We start from the raw sequence: 19,473 nt of genomic DNA on the forward strand, positions 1-19,473 counted from the left end.
CAAATATGCCATGTTTCACTATTATGTACGAAAAAATTAGGAACTAAAACAGAGTAATTCAGCCAGGCATGGTAGCACTCTGGAGGGAGAGGCAGGAGGATCTCTGAGTTTGGAGTCAGCCTGGTCTACATTGTGAAACTCCAGGATAGCCAGAACTATACAGATCCTGTTTCAAAAATGGGGGAGTGAGGGGTAGAGAATATGAATGAATGAATGAATGAATGAGTGAATAATACAACTTTTCTTTTAAAATAAATTTTATGGCATGAGTATTTTTAGAAAATTAATATTACATGGTTAAGGATCCTGCTTAGTGGTAGGATATTTGCCTGACATGCTCTAGGCCCCCCAGTTAGACTGCCAGGACTGGGATGTGGTAGGTGGAAAACAACAGCCAACAAACTGCCTACAATGGACTTCTCATTGTAAAATAATCGAGGCCCAGTGCAATTGCCAAGAGGAAGGGAGCTGAGGCAAAAGAATTCAAAGTCTGAAGCCGGCCTGGTCAGCAAGACCTTGCTTAAAACATTTTTTAAATAAAATGTAGGCTGGAGAGATGGCATTGTGGTAAAGAGCACTGGCTGCTCCTCCAGATAACCCAGGTTTAGTTCCCAACACCCACTTGTCAACTCACAAGCCTCTGTAACTCCAGGTTCAGGGGACCCATGGCCTCTTCTAGTCTCCAATGAACACCAAAATGCACGTGGAACACAAACACAGGCAAAACATCCATACACATAAAATCAAATTAAAAATTTTAAATGCAAATTTTTTTTATATCTAGAAACAAGCAAATTACTGATAATACAATTTCCACCACTATAATACTTCAATTCCATTAAATGTAAGTAGGTCAGGATAACCTAAAAAATATCTATTTATTTAAAATGTTCATCAAGTGGTGGCATATGACCTTAATCTTAGCACTCTAGAAGAAGGAGCAGGCAGAGGCAGATAGATCTCTACGAGTCTGAAGCCATCCTGGTCTACAGAATGAGTCCCAGGACAGCCAAAACTATACACTGAAGCTGTCTCAAATAACTAAAAAATGAATAAAATAAATGTTCATCAAAACAGAGAGAAACATAAGCAAACTAAATAATGCCCAATGACAAACATATCGGTAGCAATTTCTTCCAACTGTATATTCATTGCAGAAATTTAATGTTATAAAGTGTTTTAAATTCGATACCTACACTGAACATCCAAGTGATCATTCCTTTTCTAGTCAATCCAAATTTTAAAGAAAAAAATTCGTCATCAAACTCAACTGTTCCAAGTATAATATGGTATATATAATGAACACCATACTAGATGTCAAAAATATGGCTTTTGTTTCTGCCCAATAACAACAACTTGGGCAGATTATTTCATTCTCAGCTATTCATACCCTCAAAGTATTTAAATATAAAACATGACTACATCTATATATGGCTATACATTTTAAAATTCTACAAATTGTAAGCTACTTATTTTAACCAGTTTAATTTGTTTTTGAGATCACAGCTAAATGAAACGTTAACAGTAATATGGAATTAAACTGAAGAACTACACAGACACACATTAGTGTGTTTGCTGTGTCTCTGACTTTCAAAGGCAAGTGTGTGGATGGTACAGGTTGTATCTGAAGACTATACAAGCAACTTTCTTTTCTTTCTTCTTGTTTTTAGGTTTTTCAAGACAGGGTTTCTCTGTGTAGCCCTGGCTGTCCTGGAACTCACGCTGTAGACCAGGCTAGCCTCAAACTCAGAGATCCACCTGCTTCTGCCTCTCAAGTGCTGAGACATAAGTTATCCAAGTAACTTTCTGACCACAGGAGCTCCTGGGGTAGCAAAAAAGGCTGAAGAATACAACAAATGCTCAAGGAGAAAAAAAAGACAAAAAAACAAGACCATAAAAATAGACAATCCACATAGCTGCTGCTACACTGCAGTGGTTTTCACGGTTTTTCAACATTCCTAAGGAGGCCTGATAGAGAAGAAACGCCCTCTTAACCATTAAAATTACTTTATCAATTATGCTGACAACTGCCATTACTTGTATCTATAATCCATTTAAAACTAAATATATTTTAAAAGCTTATTTGTGCCTTTATAGCATTTAACATAAAAAGTACTTCATACTAGCTAGAACAACTAGTTGAAAATATGCAAGTCTCTAACCCTTAAATAAGTCTGTTAATAGTACTTCTGATCAACCTTTATCACTTTTACACAGTCTAGTAAATTATGTGTGAACTAAAAGAACAGCTGAGCCAGGTGCTGTGGTACCACCTAGACTTTCAGCTACACAGCTGTGATATTAGAATCACCTGAGTCCAGTTCTAGGCAGTCAGCCTGGACTACACAGACCATCTCAATAGGTGACAGAGTGGGCAGATGTCTTAGCAGGTGAGAGCACTTCCACCAAGGCTGCCTGCCAGGTGCCTGAACCAACTCCTGAAAGCTGTCCTTCTCTCCCCAAACCACAGACATGCATGCTCACGGTAAATAAATGTTTGGGTTTGGTTTTCAAGACAGGGTTTCTCCGTGTAGCCTTAGCTCCCTTTATAGATTAGGCTGGCTTCAAACTCACGGAGATCCACATGTCTCTCCCTCTGAAGTGCTGGAATTAAGGGCATGCACCATCACAGTCCAGCTGTTTTTTAAACAAATTTTTTTTAAAAGATGAGAGGTAACTATGTGTATAAGAACAGTATTATTTCCAGGACCAATAAAAATGAAAAACAACCAAGATAGATTAGAAGATATAACTAAAAATGAGTAATAAAACAATAAAACAAAGGGAGGGAAGAGGGAAAAGAAAGATCTAAAAAAGAACAGTCTGATATTCACCTACATCAATCTCTGGCCTAAACAAAGGCCTTTGATTTCTAAAACAAGTTACAATGGCAAAAAAATTCATCACATCACAAAAATGAGCACAGGAACACGTGAGCTATATAAGCTGCAGTGGCTGGCCCGGGACAAACTACAATCCAACTGACTCCAAACAGCCTAACTTCCAGCATTTCATTTTTCTAACTACTGCTGACAACTCAACATCTTCAGTTCACTGTGTGTTCGTTCATTTTTATTTTATGTGTATTAAGTGTTTGCCTACATGAGCTGGCGAATCAGATCCCCTAGAACTGGAATTACAGACAGCGTGAGCTGCCTTGTTGGTGCTGGGAACCAAGCAGAAAGTGTTCTTAACCGTGCAGCCATCTGTCCAGCCCAAGTTTATCTTATACAAGGTACTCAGTTCAAATTATATACTATCTACTCCTTTCTCCTCCTCTTCCTTGAGACACAATCTCTCTATTTAGACTTTTTCTGGCCTGAAACACACTATGTAGATCAATCTTGCCTCAAACTCACAGAAATCTGTATGTACACAGTGTTAAGATTACCATGCCAGGCAATATAATCTTTTTTAAAGCTTATAAGAGAGAATCATACCTATATAAATACATGAGCAACAGGTATATTCTGATGAGCTGTAATGTGAATACTTATTCCTCTAACTACACCATGAGATTTGGAAATAAAGCAGTACTCTCACAGACGCATAATCCTTTTAATCTGCTTAAAGCAATTTCTTTTTTTTTTTTTTTTTTGAAACAAGGTCATAAATATCCCAGGTTGGCCTCAAACTCAATATATAACTGTAGACAACCTGGAACTCCTAAGTAGACATGTGCCCGCTTTTGTGTGGTGCTGAGGAATCAAATCTGGGGCTATATGCATGCTAGCTATGCTCTCTACCAACTGGGCTGCAGCCCCGTTCGAGTTTCATAACTACTCAGACTAGACTCACAACTACAAAACCTGTGAAAGCAGAGGTTTTTCTAACATTACAGATTAGAAAACTAAAGCGCAAAAAAAATGAACATGTTCTAAATGCCAGCTAATTGCAGAGAGAATTACGATTCATAGTACTACAGTTTCCCAGGAGGAGTATTACAACATACAGTAAGCTTTAGCTAAAAGATAAGAAGTGTTTTGGTATGGCAAGTAATCACTTTCTAGATATGTGTGTGTATATATACATACATGCACATGCACACAGTCTGATTTTCATTAACAGGTGCACTTAAGACAAAGCAACTGGAAGCTATAAATATTAAAATAAACTAAACAACCACTGCCACTAGAGTTTTTTCTTTTTTCTTTCATTTACTTTATTTTATTTATTTTTTGGTTTTGACACAACAAAGTTTATCTGTGTAGCCCTGGCTGGTCTAGAACACGCTCTGTAGATCAGCATGGCCTCGAACTCACAGAGATCTGTCTGCCTCTGCCTCTGCCTCTGCCTCCGGACTGCTGAAATTAAAGCTGATTCAATCACTGCACTGTAATAGAATAAAAGTAAGATTTTTCTCTAGTAACTTAGCTTTATCGCTTCTGTAATTTTTACCCATCTCTAATTAAGTCAGAGCTTGAGCCTAAAATATGAACTGGCTCATCTAATAAATGTATGTTAAATCTTAACATATTATAAATGAGGGACATGGAGACATATTAAGACAGTTCCCCAAACTATTAAAAATTAAATAAAGTATGCCAGGTGGTGGTACAAGCATCAGCACATAAGGAGTTATGTTACATAGGGAGTTCCGGGCCAGCATGAGCTACAAGGTGAACCGTCTCAAAACAAACATTAATTTAAATTATCAGCTCTTCATTTATGTTCCAGATAGTCCTTGGGTCTCAGAGTTCACCATCAGCTATTAGTCAGAATACCCTGAACATATGAATGACTGTGTAGGGCACTTGTACGTCCTAGGCCTGTTGCTCTTTGCACACAACGGACGTTCAGTCTCTCACCCTTCTCTCACTAGGGTGCACACATGGAATGTAAATTTCAATACAATAGGATATAATTAGGGTAGCAACCAGATTTGATGCAAGTGAATATACAAATCCCAAAAATTTTTAAAAATCACCCATAGCGCTACTCTCCAATGTTAACTCTGTTGAACAGGCACCGTGGCATATACAACCTGGCCATTTATTAGGCAAATACTTTTCAAAAATATCACTTATATCCCATCCACTTCTTGGCTTGACTATTCTTTGGTCCACACTAATCGTAAGTACGCAGTGTCCTTTCTGTTAAGGTTGCTTTCTCAAGTACTTTCTCAAATTCCGACCGTCGTTGTCTCCCCCCAAAAAAATGGGGGGGGGGTTGCACTCTCCCACTTGGCACAAGAAAACACCAATAACAAACGGCAGGAGACAGAGGGTGCTGCTCTTTGCATCTTGCACCACTACCAACCCTTCGCCATTATACCTCAAGTGGGCCAGTTAGAAAGGTGAACTAGTTTGCTCTACACACACTTGCCCATCGCTGTCACCCTCCTTAACCCCTTCCGCACTCGCCAGCCAGCTACCAACTCTTCCCTCAGAGTGGGCCTAGGCGGGTCACCTGCGCCGGCCCCACCCGAGATCCTCCATCCCCGCACCCCCTCCTTCGGTCCCGCAGGCACCGCACACCCCCCTCCCCACCGGACAGATACCTCGGGCTGATGTCCGCCCGCCTAAGGCCATTCTTCCTCCAAACTCCAGAAGCCTCCACTCGCCTAGCCTCAACTCCCCGCCGCACCCGACTCGCCTCTGGATCGGGGAGAGTAACAGATCAACGGCTCGGACGGGCCCCAACCCCGCGTAGTCCGCGACGCCCCTAGCCCGGCCGATCCGAGGCTGGCGCCCTAGGAGCCCTCGGAAGCTCCCGGGCGAGCAGGGCCCGGAGGCCGGGGCTGCAGGCGCCGAGCCTACTCACCGGGAGCTGGCGGAGCGTGAAAGCCGGCGCGCCCCACCGCCCGACGACCAGGGCGCGGCCCCGGCGCGCGGCCCTCCGCCCGGCCCTCGCTCGGCGCGGCGAGCTGGGCGCTCACTCCGGCCGCCGCCGCAGCTTCGCCACCTTGGCCGCCATCTTGCCTCAACCCCACTCCCTCCCCCTCAGGCCGGGCGGCCGCGCTGAGGCGGCTCCAACTCCGGCTCCTCCTCCTTCCGGAGGGTAGGGGAGACGACTCCCTCCCCGGGCGGAGTGCGGCTCTTACCTCGGCCTAGCTTCCTGGGTCGCGGGTGCGGCGCCGGTTCTTTTCAAGTTGTCCCCCACCCTCAGACCCACCCCAGCAGCGCTGCCTCGGGCCTGACCCGCCGCGGCAGCCATCGCTCACTCGGCCTGGAGCGTCACCGCGAGCCCGCCGCTCCCGCGCGCCTGGGGCCTTCCCTTCAGGCGTGGGAAAGGACCAGGCGTCTGGCGCGGGGCTAACCTTGCGACCCCTGCGCGCCGCCACAGCGGCTGCACTGTCCTCGCCCAAGAGAGAAACCCGAGCCCACGTGGCTGGGATGCACGTTAATTTCACACCGAGTGATCGTCGGAATGGCGGGCGAGGCCTCCGCGGCGTGTCTCCTTAATCTCTAGCTCTTAAGAGTATTTAGGGGGCCCCGGGACCGCACTCTCGGCCTCACCCTTCTAGTGAAATGACGTTTCCGCTGAGCCGCTTACCTTTCCCTCTTAGCAAAGCCGCCATCGGAGAAAGAACAAACGGTGACCCGCTTCGGAAAACTTTTTTTCCGGATAACGGGCTGTTTATACGAAGTTTGGGGACGTTAAAAAAAAATGGTTTAGAAAAATGAGTTGAAGGGAGAATGCTGACGTTTGTTTTAAAATGCGTCCCTTTTGGCCGGCGTGCTGACACGCCTGAAATCCCAGCTCAGGCGGGGCAAGGGAATGGGAAACAGCAAATTCGAGGTCAATATGATCTATATATAGTGAGTTCGGGGAGTACACGCAGCGAAACGCTATCTCAAAATAATTCTAAAATGCTTCCTTTTAAGCAGACTGGACGGTAAGAAAGACACAGACCGCAGAGTTCGCTTTAGCACTGAAACCGGAGCAGGTAGAGTATTTCGCCACAGAATACGGCGGAGTACGGGTGGAAGTTTCCACGTTAGACCACGAATCTCGTCCTCCAGCCGCTGCGCTCTTAACCACGGAACGCAGTTTCAGCCGGTTCAGTTTTCCCGCAGGGAGCCCGAGTCCACCCGCAAACCTTCCTTCCTGCGCAGGCGCAGTGCCACTTACCCGGCATGGAAGTAGTGGGTCTCTTGTGTGTGGCAGTGGCTGTCCTGACTTGGGGCTTCCTCCGGCTTTGGAACTCGGCGGAACGAATCAAGTCTCCGGAGCAGGCGGGCCTGCCGGGAGCCGGAAGCCGGGCCCTTGTAGTGATCGCGCACCCGGACGATGAGGCCATGTTCTTTGCTCCCACGATGCTAGGCTTGGCACGCCTGGAGCAGCAGGTGTCCCTGCTCTGCTTCTCCTCAGGTAGGAGACTGTAGGAGGGTCGCCGGGTTAGGGAGCTAACTGATATCTATTGACTTCTTCCCGGAAGGTTTTCTGTCGTAGGTAGCTTTTTTCTCTGTGCTTGTCACAGACTGGGGACAGAAACAGCCGGCTTCTCAGAATGGTTGGGGAACCCCGAGCGAATTCCACTCTTCCCTAGCCAAATCGAAGAGCAGAAAAGTCGTTGTTCATCACTGGTTCTGTTCACGTCCTTTGGGAACTGCGACTGTATTGGATGTTTTGGGGGTTTTTGTTTATTTTGTTTTGTTTTAAAACAGTCTCATTGCAGCCTAGCTTCTCAGGCGTGAGCCACTGTGCCTGACTTGTTATCCTGAGGAGCTATTTGCAGAAGGATCAAATATAATAGTGCACCAAACAATCTGAGCTGTGTGGTGTCTGCTCAACCCACCAAGTTTCTTTCCTAATAACAGCAAGAGACCTGCCTGTTGCTTTGAAATTCATTTTCCACTACAAAGATGTGCATGTCAAATTGGAAGATATTTTTAAACCTCAAATAGAAATTATATAGAGAGATAATTTTAGAGTTCATCTGCACCCAACTTTTATTAAAAGAATTCTTCAAAAGTAAGTCTTGCATAATGACAGACAAAAACAAACAAGAAAACCATGATACCTAAATATGGTGAGGACTGCAAGTTTTAAAGTGTATACATACAATGGGTGAATTTTATGGTATATCAAAGTATACCTCAAGAAAGCTGATTTTCATAATTGCTCAGGACCTCTTTTCCCATGTGATTGTGTGTTGTTCCATTTGCTTTTTAATAACAGATTTTTCACAAAAATCACATTTTATACATTCTTTTCCCTTAGCACCACTTTCAATTTACTTAGTATATATCGTTGCTAGACGTTATTCTAGATAACTGTCATCAGGACCGATTTTTAAAATTGGCTGAATTTGGGAGAATTATTCTTGGTTTTTAAACAGTTAATGCAGGTTTATTAAAGAAAAGTGATTAATAAATAAATAAATAAAACTCCTGAGAGTGGAGAGGCTCCAAACAAAGAAAGAGTACCCTCTTTTTAGATATATTTTATGTGTATGAATATTTTACCTGTGTGCATGTAATGCACAGTGCTTGTGTGCCTGGTGTGCACAAAGAGGATGTTGGAGTGCCTGGAACAGGAATTATAGCCAGTTGTGAACTCTGATAAAGTGCTGGGAACTTGCTGGGCTGTGGTGTCCCAGCATTCCAGAGGCAGGCAGGTCTGAGTTCAAGGCCAGCCTGGTCTAGAGAGGGAGTTCTAGGACTGCCAGAGTACACAAAGAAACCCTGGGGAAGGTAGAGAGTGCAGGGAACTGAGTTCTGGGTCCTCTGGAAGAGCGCTGAGTGCTCTAAACGGCAACCATCCATCTCTCTTGCCCCCTGGTCTTATGTTTTATACTATAATTATTAAAATTGAATTATACACAAATCTGTTTAACAGCAAGGAAAGTTGAGTGGGAGTTTAAACCAGAGGGCTAACATTTTTGTTAATTTGCCTCATGACCAAGTGAAGTCCAAGCATCCCTGTGTAGGGTGGGCTTTGTAGTTGGTGTTTGTCCATCTCTGAAAGTGGAGGCTTCTGAGGCTTTCTTTGTGAAGAGGTCTCTATTTGTAGCTAAGGTCCAAGCCCTACTGCAAAACAAGGTGTGAAGATGTCCTCTAAGTGCCCTGGGTCTATGACACACTCCTTTGGGACTCAGGCTACTTTGTCTCCATCCTTCAAAAATTTCCCCTCAGTCATATATTCTCAAACACATTTGCCTCTGATCTCATTATGGTCAGAGTTTCAGCAGACATCTGACTCACCATATTTCCTAAAATAAAGATTACTAGGTTATTTTAAATAATTCCTTTTTAGTCATTAACAACTCTTCACAGTTTTGCTTCTTAAGAAACATTTAAACTCAGCCTAAAGGTGTAGTCTAAGGCACATGCAATAGCTATAACCCTAGTACTTGATTGGAAGGTAGCAGTGGAAGGATTAAGTTCAGGGTTATCCTTTCTACATACTGATTTAAGACCAGCTTGGGTTACATAAGACCTCATCTTCAAGTGGGACGAAGAGAGAGAAATGACAATTTAACACTGTTTTTTCTAACCAATGCATTTGAAATTTCTTTTTGTTAAAAACAATCCTAAGTATTGATTGTATTCTGATAAGAATGGAATAACTTTCGAGCAGAAAGATGGCTCATTGAATAAGAGAGATTGCTGTTCTTGCAGAGGACCCAGGTTCAATTCCCAGCACCCACATGGTGGTTCACAGCCATAATTCCATTTCCAGGGAGTCCGATGCCTTCATCAGACCTCCATGGACATCAAGTATGCACATGGTGCACATACATGTAGGCAGGCTAAAAACACACATATAAAATGAATAAATTTAATAAGGACTTTAAAACTATTTTAAAGGAATTGAATAAATTAGTAATGTCATGAGCTAGGAAAACATGAGAGTATGATATCTTGGCTGGGGAGAGCGCTCAGTCGGGAGTAAGCATAAGAACCTGAGTTCAGGTCCCCAGCTGCCACATAGATCTTGGCACATACCTATAAACTCAGCGCTGCCGGGATGGGAGAGAACAAGAAAATTAGATCCCTGGAGCTCATTGGCCATCCAGCTTTGCCCATGGGAAGCTACAGGTTCAGTGAGAAACCCTGTCTCTGAGTTCAAGGCCAGCCTGGTCTAAGAACAAGTTCCAGGACAGCCAGAGCTATACAGAGAAACCTGTCTTGAGAAACCAAAAGATAAAAGAATGTGGATAATGATAAAGGAAGACAGTTAACATTGCCTCTGGCCTCCTCCTGCATGAACACAGGCATGTACAACACATCACTGTCTAAATACACAGACTATATCCCATGGCCTCTCCTGGGAAGACATAAATATTGACCCCAGACCAGCAGACCAAAGAAGTGATTCTTTCCAAGTCGAGGTGATGAGCCAGTGGCCTTACATAGGTGACTCGAAGGCAAATGCATCACCAGAAAGCCCCATCCCAGAAACGGTGACTACTTCCAGCCTTCTCCATCCTAGATGCTGGGGGCTTGAGAGGGACAGCATGGCCACAAGCAGCCAGGCATAGGAAGTAGAGGCTGAGTCTCAAGTGAGGGTCTTATGACACTCCCTGCATTGCAGGGAGTGTTAACAGGGTCATTCTTTACCTCAGACCTACTTATCGCTGTTCTGCTTATTTTGTTGCCATGGCTAGATATAGGTCACTACCTCCGTCTGCTTCCATGATGGCCTACAGAGAGAGTATCAGTCCCAAGAGGAAATAGCTTCATCACAGCATGATATGGTTACCATGTGATCACAGCAACCAAGAGTACAGAGCTACCTGGTGACTAACAGAAGGAAATGCCCCTTCATGAGCTCTTGTGCTGACAGACTGACTGCTAGATTATTTATTAGAATAAAAGTTTTTTTTATGTGTATGAATATGTTTTCTTACACACAAGTGTTCCACATGCATGCCTGTTGCCTGAAGAGGCATCAAATGGCCTGGAACTAGTTAAAGGCAGTTATGAGGTACCTTATGGATGGTTGAAACTAGATCCAAGTACAAGAGCAGTAAGTGTTCTTAACCACTGAGCCATCTCTCCAGCTCCTTATTAGGACTTTGTGTATTTGAAAAATGTTTGTTTACTTTTCTTTTCCTTATAACTATAATTACCTTAGAAATTATATGCCTGACAACAAAATGTGCGCGGGCTCCCGGCAGGCGCTCGGACAGGTGCGGGGACGCAGGGACGCAGGGCCGCCGGCCGGGGCCTCGGCCTTGCAGCCGCTGTCACGCTATTGGCCTGGCCCGGTTCTGCCGGCGGGGATGTCATACCAGCCGAAGTTGACCGCGCCCGCCGGAAGTGTGCATTAACCGTCTTCTAGCATGGCGACCTCCTTCCAATATTGTCAGCTGCTGAGTGACTATGGGCCTCCATCCCTAGGTTACACCCAGGGAACTGGAAATAGCCAGGTGCCTCAGAGTAAATATGCAGAGCTGCTGGCCATCATTGAAGAGTTGAGGAAAGAGATCAGACCCACGTACACAGGGAGCAAGAGCGCCATGGAGAGGCTAAAACGGGGCATCATTCATGCCTGAAGCCTGGTTCGGGAGTGCTTGCCAGGTCCTAGCCCCTGGTCAGTCTGAAGGCCCATCTTGCTACCCCATGGAGATGAGAAGCTTTGTTAAAAATGGCAGTAATTTTTCTACCACAGTCATTAAGCTCTGAACCCAGGCTCAAAAGATTGGGAAAATATTTTGCAGTAACTGATGATGTGCATTTTAAGTAGTTAGGAATGACCCAGCTCTTTTCTTTTCAAGCATTTGAAAGATGTTTGTGAAGCCACTTCACAGCAAGCTATTGTTTGTCCCCAAATACCAGTGTCCCCTTTAACTTCCCTTTGAATACATTTTCCATTTACATCACCCCAGTTCACTTCCTTTCCATGAGCTCACCTGCCTCTCAGGAGTTGAGTACAAACCACAGCACGTTTGCTTAGCCCCTGCTTCATGGAGCTTCTCTGCTTAAACATTTGCATGACTGAGTGCTTTGAAGTCAATCTTTACAATGCACAGGTTATAAATACAGAAGAAAGAGCAATCTACCCAACCTACCAAGCACCCTGCAAATGTCCGTCCTGAGACTGTAGATCTTAGTTCCGTGTTTACTGTGAGCCAATCACAACATCTGGAAATAAACGACTGAAACCGTTGCATCTTTGTATTTATTACTTGATGTATAAAGCTTATTTTCATTTAAAAAAAAATATATGCCTAATAACCCTATACTTCAGCCCTATTTTTTTTTAACATTTGTGTTTATGTGTACAAGAGAGGCAGAGAGACAGAGAGACCGACATACACCTTTAATCCTAGTCAGTACTTGGGAGTCAGAGGCAGGCAGATCTATGTAAATTCTAGCCTACTCCACAGAGTGAGCTCTAGGACAGTTAGAGCTACACAGAGGAAACTCTTGTCTACAAACAAAAAACAGTGTATAAGTGCTTGTAAAAATGTTATTGTTAAGTCAGGTGCAGGCCGGTAACCCAAGCAGTTGGGAGGTGGAAGCAAGAAGATCAAGAGATCAAGTGCATCCTTGGCTGCATAGCTAGATCAAAGGCAGCCTAGGCTACAGGATACCTGAGACTTATCTCAGATAGACAAACAGTCAGAGTGAAGAAGGAAATATGGGAGAGAGAGAAGAAAAAGAAAGCATTGGTGTTAGTTGGACCTGCCTAGAGTTCTAGCTACTTGGAAGGCTGAAGGAAGAGGGATCACTTGAGGTCAGGAATTCAGGACTAGTCTGAGCAACATACCTGTCTCAGAAAGAAATGCTGGGCTGGTAAGATCGATCAGCAGCTAAAGACACCAGTAACCAAGCCTGACACCTGAGTTTAGATCCCCAAGATCTAAATGGTAGAAGGAAATAACCAGCTCCCAAAAGTTTTCTCTAAGCTTCTAAATGCATGCTGTAACATGCATGCATGTGCACACACACACACAGACACACACACACAGACAGTCAGACACACACAAATAAGTAAATGTAAGTTTATATAAGTAAATATAATATTGCTGTCTTTTTGTTTTGTTTTGATGTTTTGTAATGTTTTGTTTTTGCAGTCTTGGAGACTGAGTCTAGTATCTTGCTACTGAGCTACATCCCCAACTGAGTTAGATATGGGAAAGGCTATTTTATTTTGTGTCTGTGTGGTAGGTGTGTACTTGTTTGTTTTTGTGTTGCTACAGGGTCTCATCTAACCGGGACTAGCCTCAAACTCACTATGTAGCTGAAAATAACCGTAAGCTTCTTATCCTTCTGACTCCATTTCCCAAGTCCTGGGTGTTAACCCCAGGGAGTCATGCTGGCTAGCTAAGCACTCTACCCAACTGTGTCAGAACCCAGACCCCAAATTAGACTTATGTGTAAAACTGGAAGATTTTATTAAACTGTGGAAAGCTATTTTAAAAAAAAAAAAATGTTAGTTGAAGAGATCAAAGTGAAATTCTACAGTGACAAACATTACCTGTGAACCTTAAAGATTCAGGTGTAGACAAATAAAATGCTAATAGCATTCCTCTGTTGGAAGTGTAGAATAGATATGGTCAAATAAACATCAGGAGCCTTGAAGAACTTAGTACTGGAAACACTTTGGACCTGTACTTCAGTGAGCAGGCACTGCTTTCATTCAGACATCTTATTCTGTCTGGGGTATATATACCTATTGTTATGAGAAAAAGACAGCCAGAGAAACTAACATTGGTATTCCTGTGAGTAAAAATATAAATATAGTCCACTTTCTTAATAGGGTTATTTGATTCTCTGGAGTCTAACTTCTTGAGTATTTTGTGTATATTGGATGTTAGCCCTCAATCAGATGTAGGATTGGAAAAGATCTGTTCCCATGCCATTTTGTCCTAATGACAGTATCTTTTGCCTTACAGAAGCTTTGCAATTTTATGAGGTGCTATTTGTCTATTCTTGATCTTAGAGCATAAGCCATTAGTGTTCTGTTCAGAAAAATTTCCCCAGTGCGCATGTGTTCAAGACTCTTCCCTACTTTCTCTTCTATTAGTTAAATGTATCTGGCTTTATGTGGAGGTTGATTACTATGGTGAATAGGTAGGGAGAGAGTGGGCATCCTTGGCTAGTTCCTGATTTTAGTGGGATTGCTTCAAGTTTCTCTCCATTTAGTTTGATACTGGCTACTGGTTTGCTGTATATTGTTTACTGTGTTTAGGTATGGACCTTGAATTCCTGATTTTTCCAAGACTTTTAACATGTAGGGATGTTGAATTTTATCAAATGCTTTCTCAGCATCTAATGAGATTGTCATTTTTTTTTTTTTCCTTTGAGTTTGCTTATAGAGTGGATTATGTTGACAGATTTTCATACATTGAACCATCCCTGCATCCCTGGGATGAAGCCTACTTGGATGATCATTTTGATGTGTTCTTAGGTTCGGTTTGTAAGAATTTTACTGAGTATTTTTGCATCAATATTCATAAGGGAAATTGGTCTGAAGTTTTCTTTCTTTGTTGGGTCTTTGTGTGGTTTAGGTATAAGCATAATTGTGGCTTCATAGAAAGAATTGGGTTGTGTTCCTTCTATTTCTATTTTGTGGAATATTTTGGAGAGTATTGGTATTAGGTCTTCTATGAAGGTCTGATAGAATTCTGTACTAAACCCGTCTGGTCCTGGGCTTTTTTTTTTTTTTTTTTTGGTTGGGAGACTTTTGATGACTGCTTCTATTTCTTTAGGGGCTATGGGACTGTTTAAATGGTTTATCTGATCCTGATTTAACTTTGGTACCTGGTATGTATCTAGAAAATTGTCCATTTCATCCAGATTTTCCAGTTTTGTTGAATTTAGGCTTTTGTAGTATCTGATGATTTTTTTAAATTTCTTCAGTTTCTGTTGTTATGTCTTTCTTTCCATTTCTGATTTTGACAATTTGAATACTGCCTCTGTGCCCTCTGGTTAGTCTGGCAAAGGCTTTATCTATCTTGTTGACTTTCTCAAAGAACCAGTTCCTGGTTTTGTTGATTCTTTGTATAGTTCTTTTTGTTTCTACTTGGTTGATTTCAGCCCTGAGTTTGATTATTTGCTGCCCTCTACTCCTTCTGGGTGCATTTGCTTCTTTTTGTTCTAGAGCTTTTAGATGTGCTATCAAGCTGCTAGTGTATGCTCTCTCCAGCTTCGTTTTGGAGGCACTCAGAGCTATGAGTTTTCCTCTTAGCACTGCTTTCATTGTGTCCCGTAAGTTTCGGTATGTTGTGCCTTCATTTTCATTAAATTCTAAAAGGTCTTTAATTTCTTTCTTTATTTCTTCCTTGACCATGTTATCACTGAGTAGAGCATTGTTCAGCTTCCGTGTGTATGGTGGCTTTCTGCTGTTTTTATTGTTATTGAAGACTAGTCTTAGTCCATGGTGATCAGATAGGATGCATGGAATTATTTTAATCTTCTTGTATCTGTTGAGGCCTGTTTTGTGACCGATTATATGGTCAGTTTTGGAGAAGGTACCATAAATTGCTGAGAAGACGGTATATTCTTTTGTTTTAGGGTGAAATGTCCTATTGATATCTGTTAAATCCATTTGGTTCATAACTTCTGTTAGTTTCACTGTCTCTGTTTAGTTTCTGTTTTCATTATCTGTCAATTGGTAAGAGTAGGGTGTTGAAGTCTCCCACAATTATTGTGTGAGGTGCAATGTGTGCTCTGAACTTTAGTAAGTTTTTTGTTATTGTTATTGTTGTTGTTTTGTTTTTGTTTTTATGAATGTAGTTGTCCTTGCATTTGGAGGATAGGTATTCAAAATTGAAATTCCATCTTGGTGACTTTTTCCTTTGATAAGTATGAAGTAGCCTCCCCCCACCCCCTTTGATAACTTTTGGTTGAAAGTCAATTTTATTTGATATTAGAATGGCTTATTCCAGCTTGTTTCTTGGGCCCATTTGCTTGGAAAGTTTTTTCCCAGCCTTTTACTCTGAGGTAATGTCTGTCTTTGTCACTGAGGTGTGTTTCCCATATGCAGCAAAATGTTGGGTTCTCTTTACGTATCCAGTCTGTTAGTCAGTGTCTTTTTATTGGAAAATTGAGTCCATTGATGTTGAGAGATACTAGGAATGAATGATTGTTGTTTCCTGTTATTTTTGTTGTTAGAGGTGGAATTATGTTTGTGTGGCTTCTTTTGTGTTAGTTGAAAGATTACTTTCTTTCTTTTTCTAGGGTGTAGTTTCCCTCTTTGTTTTAGAGTTCTTCACCTATTATTTTTTGTAGGTCTGGATTTGTGGAAAGATATTGTGTAAATTTGTTTTTTGTCATGGAATATCTTGGTTTCTCCATCTATGTTAATTGAAAGTTTTGCTGGATATAGTAGCCTGGGCTGGGATTTGTGTTCTCTTAGAATCTATATAACATCTACTCAGGATCTTCTAGCTTTCATAGTCTCTGTTGAGAAGTCTAGTGTGATTCTGATAGGTCTGCCTTTATAGTTTACTTGATACTTTTCCCTTACTGCTTTTAATATTTTTTCTTTGTTTTCTTCATTTGGTGTTTTAACTCTATTATGTGACATGAGGAATTTCTTTTCTGGTCTAATCTATTTGGAGTTCTGTAGGCTTCTTGTATGTTAATGGGCATCTCTTTTGTTAGGTTGGGGAAGTTTTCTTCTATAATTTTGTTAAAAATATTCACTGACCCTTTAAGTTGGGAATCTTTACTCTCTTCTATGCCTATTATCCTCAGGTTTGATCTTCTCATTGTGTTCTGGATTTCCTGTGTGTTTTCTGTTAGGAGCTTTTTGCATTTTGCATTTTCTCTGATTGTTGTGTCAATGTTTTCTATGGTATCTTCTGCCCCTTAGATTCTCTCTCTTCTATCTCTTGTATTCTGTTGGTGATGCTTGCGCCTATGACTCCTGATCTCTTTCCTAGGTTTTCTATCTCCAGGGTTGTCTCTCTTTGTGATTTCTTTATTGTTTCTATTTTCATTTTTAGATCCTGAATGGTTTTGTTCAGTTCTTTCACCTGTTTGGTTGATTTTTTTGTTTCCTCTTCAAGGGCTTCTACCTATGTTGTCCTTTTTCTTTAAGGGAATTATTTATGACTTTCTTAAAGTCCTCTAACATCATCATGAGTTGTGATTTTAAATCAGAATCTTGCTTTTCTGGTGTGTTAGGGTATCCAGGACTTGCTGTTATGGGACACCTTGGTTCTGATGATGCCAAGTGGCCTTGGTTTCTGTTGCTTAGGTTCTTGGACTTACCTCTCACCATCTGCTTATTTCTGGTGTTAGCTATTCTCACTGAATCTAACAGTGGTTTGACTCTCCTGTGTTCTCAGGTGTGTCAGCATTTCTGGGGGACCAGCTCTCTCCTAGCAGGGTCTGGGTACAGAGTTCTTTGGCACCAGGTCAGCTCCAGATGCAGGTGGAAACTGGAAGGATCCTGTCCCAGACTCCCCCTTGAAGAGTTTTATAGAGTGAAATTCTGTTTGTTTTTAACATTTCTTTCATTTGTGTTTTGAACATTCTTAAGGTACCTTCACAAGATTATGTAACCGCCACTCCGATTTCATCACTCCAGAGAGAAACCCTGTAATGCATTAAGCAATAATTTCCATCTCTTCCTTCCTCTAGCTCGATGACTACAATTCTACTTTGTTCTGTGGCTTTGTCTGTTTAGGTGCTTCATATAAATAGCATTTTGTGGTTGTTGTTATTTTATATATGGCTTTTATTACCTCAGTATCTTTAAGCTCATCATTATTGACAGTAGAATGTTTCAGAACTTTGTTTTGTTTGTATTATGATCTCCTATCTATTCTAGACTGGCTTAAAACTTAGTGCGTGACCTAGGATGGCCTCACAGTCACAATCCTCCTGTCTTAGCTCCCAGAGTACTGGAATTATGGCCTATACCATCATGCCCATCTACTTTATCCCTATTTTGTAGGTGAGGCAGGTGTTACAGTACCAGGATTTGAACCCAGAGCCTCACATATGCTAGGCAAGCCCTCAATCATTGAGCTATATACCAGCCTCACTTCGTTTGTGTTGGAAGCTGAATAATGTTTTTGTTTTGTGTATGTTTCATTTTTTTCCTCATTCCTCTGTTGATGCTGCACAGTTGGCTTTTTCTACCCTGGCTTCTGTGAACAAGGACTGGATAAACTTAAGTCCTACAAGTACCTATTGGCATACCAGCTTCCAAGTCTTTTAAGTATGTTCTTGTGAATGTAACTTTTGAGTCATATTGTGGTAGTGTTCACATTTCTAGAATAGGTTAGGCTTGATGGTACATGACTTTAGTCCCAGCAGAGGCAGGTGAACCTAGCCTGGTCTTCATAGCAAGTTCTAGGCCAGGGCTATACAGAGTGAAACCCTGCCTCAAATAAATAAATAAATAAATAAATAAATAAATAAATAAATAAATTTCTGAATGATTGGCACATAGCAGCAGCTGTTCCCTTCTATGTTCCCACCAGCAACGTGCTGTTGTCCCTGCTTGTTCTACATCCTCATCAACACTCACAACTTACACTTTGGAACTCCACCCATCCTAGTTGGTATGAAGTGGTCTCTATTGATTTGTATTTTTCTAATAGCTTGAGTAGTTTTTATGCTGCATTCAGTATGTTAGTCATGTCACTAGTTCCTGTTAGTCCCCCAGTAGTATATGTGAAAGTCTTTATTGAGTTGTTATTGTCTTAAGTAAGCAGTGTAGTTCCATTATTCTAGGAGACTGTGTCATCAGGACTGTAATTCCTCATTTTATAGTGGTAGAAATTTGAACCTTTTTCTTCCAAATGCACTTCAAAATTAATTGATCATAAGTTTCAGGCCAGCCAGGACTGCACATCAATACCCTATCTCAAACAAAGATGGTAAAGGAAGAAAAGAGCCAACACTGCTTGACTGAGTGCTTTAATGTGTGTTAAGTAACCTTCCAGGAAACCTTGTGAATTAGTCATTATCCACACACTACAAGTCAAAGAACACAAACCATACATGCAACTACTTTCAGGAAATTTAATTAGGTAATGCTCAAAATGAGTGCATTTTAAGTGACACCAAAACTTCATTGTATTATTATCTGTTACAGAGGAGAATTAATTCATAGGGGCTGTAGTAAATATATTGGGAAAGTAAAGAATATCTATAAACTTCTTCTGGTATTGATGGGCAACTGGCTATTAAACTTTTAAAAAGAGAATGTGCCAGGTATACTGGTACAAGACTTTAATCCCAGCACTCAGGAGTCAAAGGAAAGTGGATTTCTATCAGCTTGGTCTACATAGGGAGTTCTAGAACAGCTGGAGCTACATAAGAGAAACCCTGTCTCAGACGGACAGACAGACAGAGCTAGTTTTCTGTCTTGGGGTAAGGATTAACATTGCTGTGATACAACAGCATGACTAAAGGCAACTCGAGGAAGAAAAAGGGTTTATCTGACAGTTCTGTATAACAGTTCATCATCAAAAGCAGTGAGGGCAAAAACTCATGCAGGGCAGAAACCTGGAGGTAGGCGCTGATGCAGAGGCCAGGGAAGGGTACTACATACTGGCCTGCACTCCGTGGCCTGCTCAGTCTGCTTCCTTATAGACCCCAGGACCACCAACCC

General features: G+C 42.0%; 2 protein-coding genes across 26 annotated transcripts in view; one reads left to right on the plus strand and one right to left on the minus strand.

Annotated features, from left to right (window-relative positions):
• NCOR1 (nuclear receptor corepressor 1) overlaps window positions 1-5,921 on the minus strand; it is a 127,996-nt gene extending 122,075 nt beyond the window's left edge. For all 25 annotated transcript variants that reach the window (XM_080923441.1, XM_080923440.1, XM_080923449.1 and 22 more), the window contains exon 1: window positions 5,764-5,921. The gene's annotated coding sequence lies outside the window, so the exon portion shown is untranslated. The remainder of the gene's footprint in view (window positions 1-5,763) is intronic.
• A 175-nt stretch (window positions 5,922-6,096) lies between these two features.
• Window positions 6,097-19,473, plus strand: part of PIGL (phosphatidylinositol glycan anchor biosynthesis class L) — a 54,322-nt gene continuing 40,945 nt past the window's right edge. Inside the window, exon 1 of the mRNA XM_080923806.1 lies at window positions 6,097-7,314. Coding sequence (XP_080779932.1) covers window positions 7,080-7,314 — 235 coding nt within the window. The 5' untranslated portion in view covers window positions 6,097-7,079. The remainder of the gene's footprint in view (window positions 7,315-19,473) is intronic.

This window comes from Micromys minutus, assembly GCF_963924665.1.
Source record: "Micromys minutus genome assembly, chromosome: 10".
Lineage (NCBI taxonomy): Eukaryota > Metazoa > Chordata > Mammalia > Rodentia > Muridae > Micromys > Micromys minutus.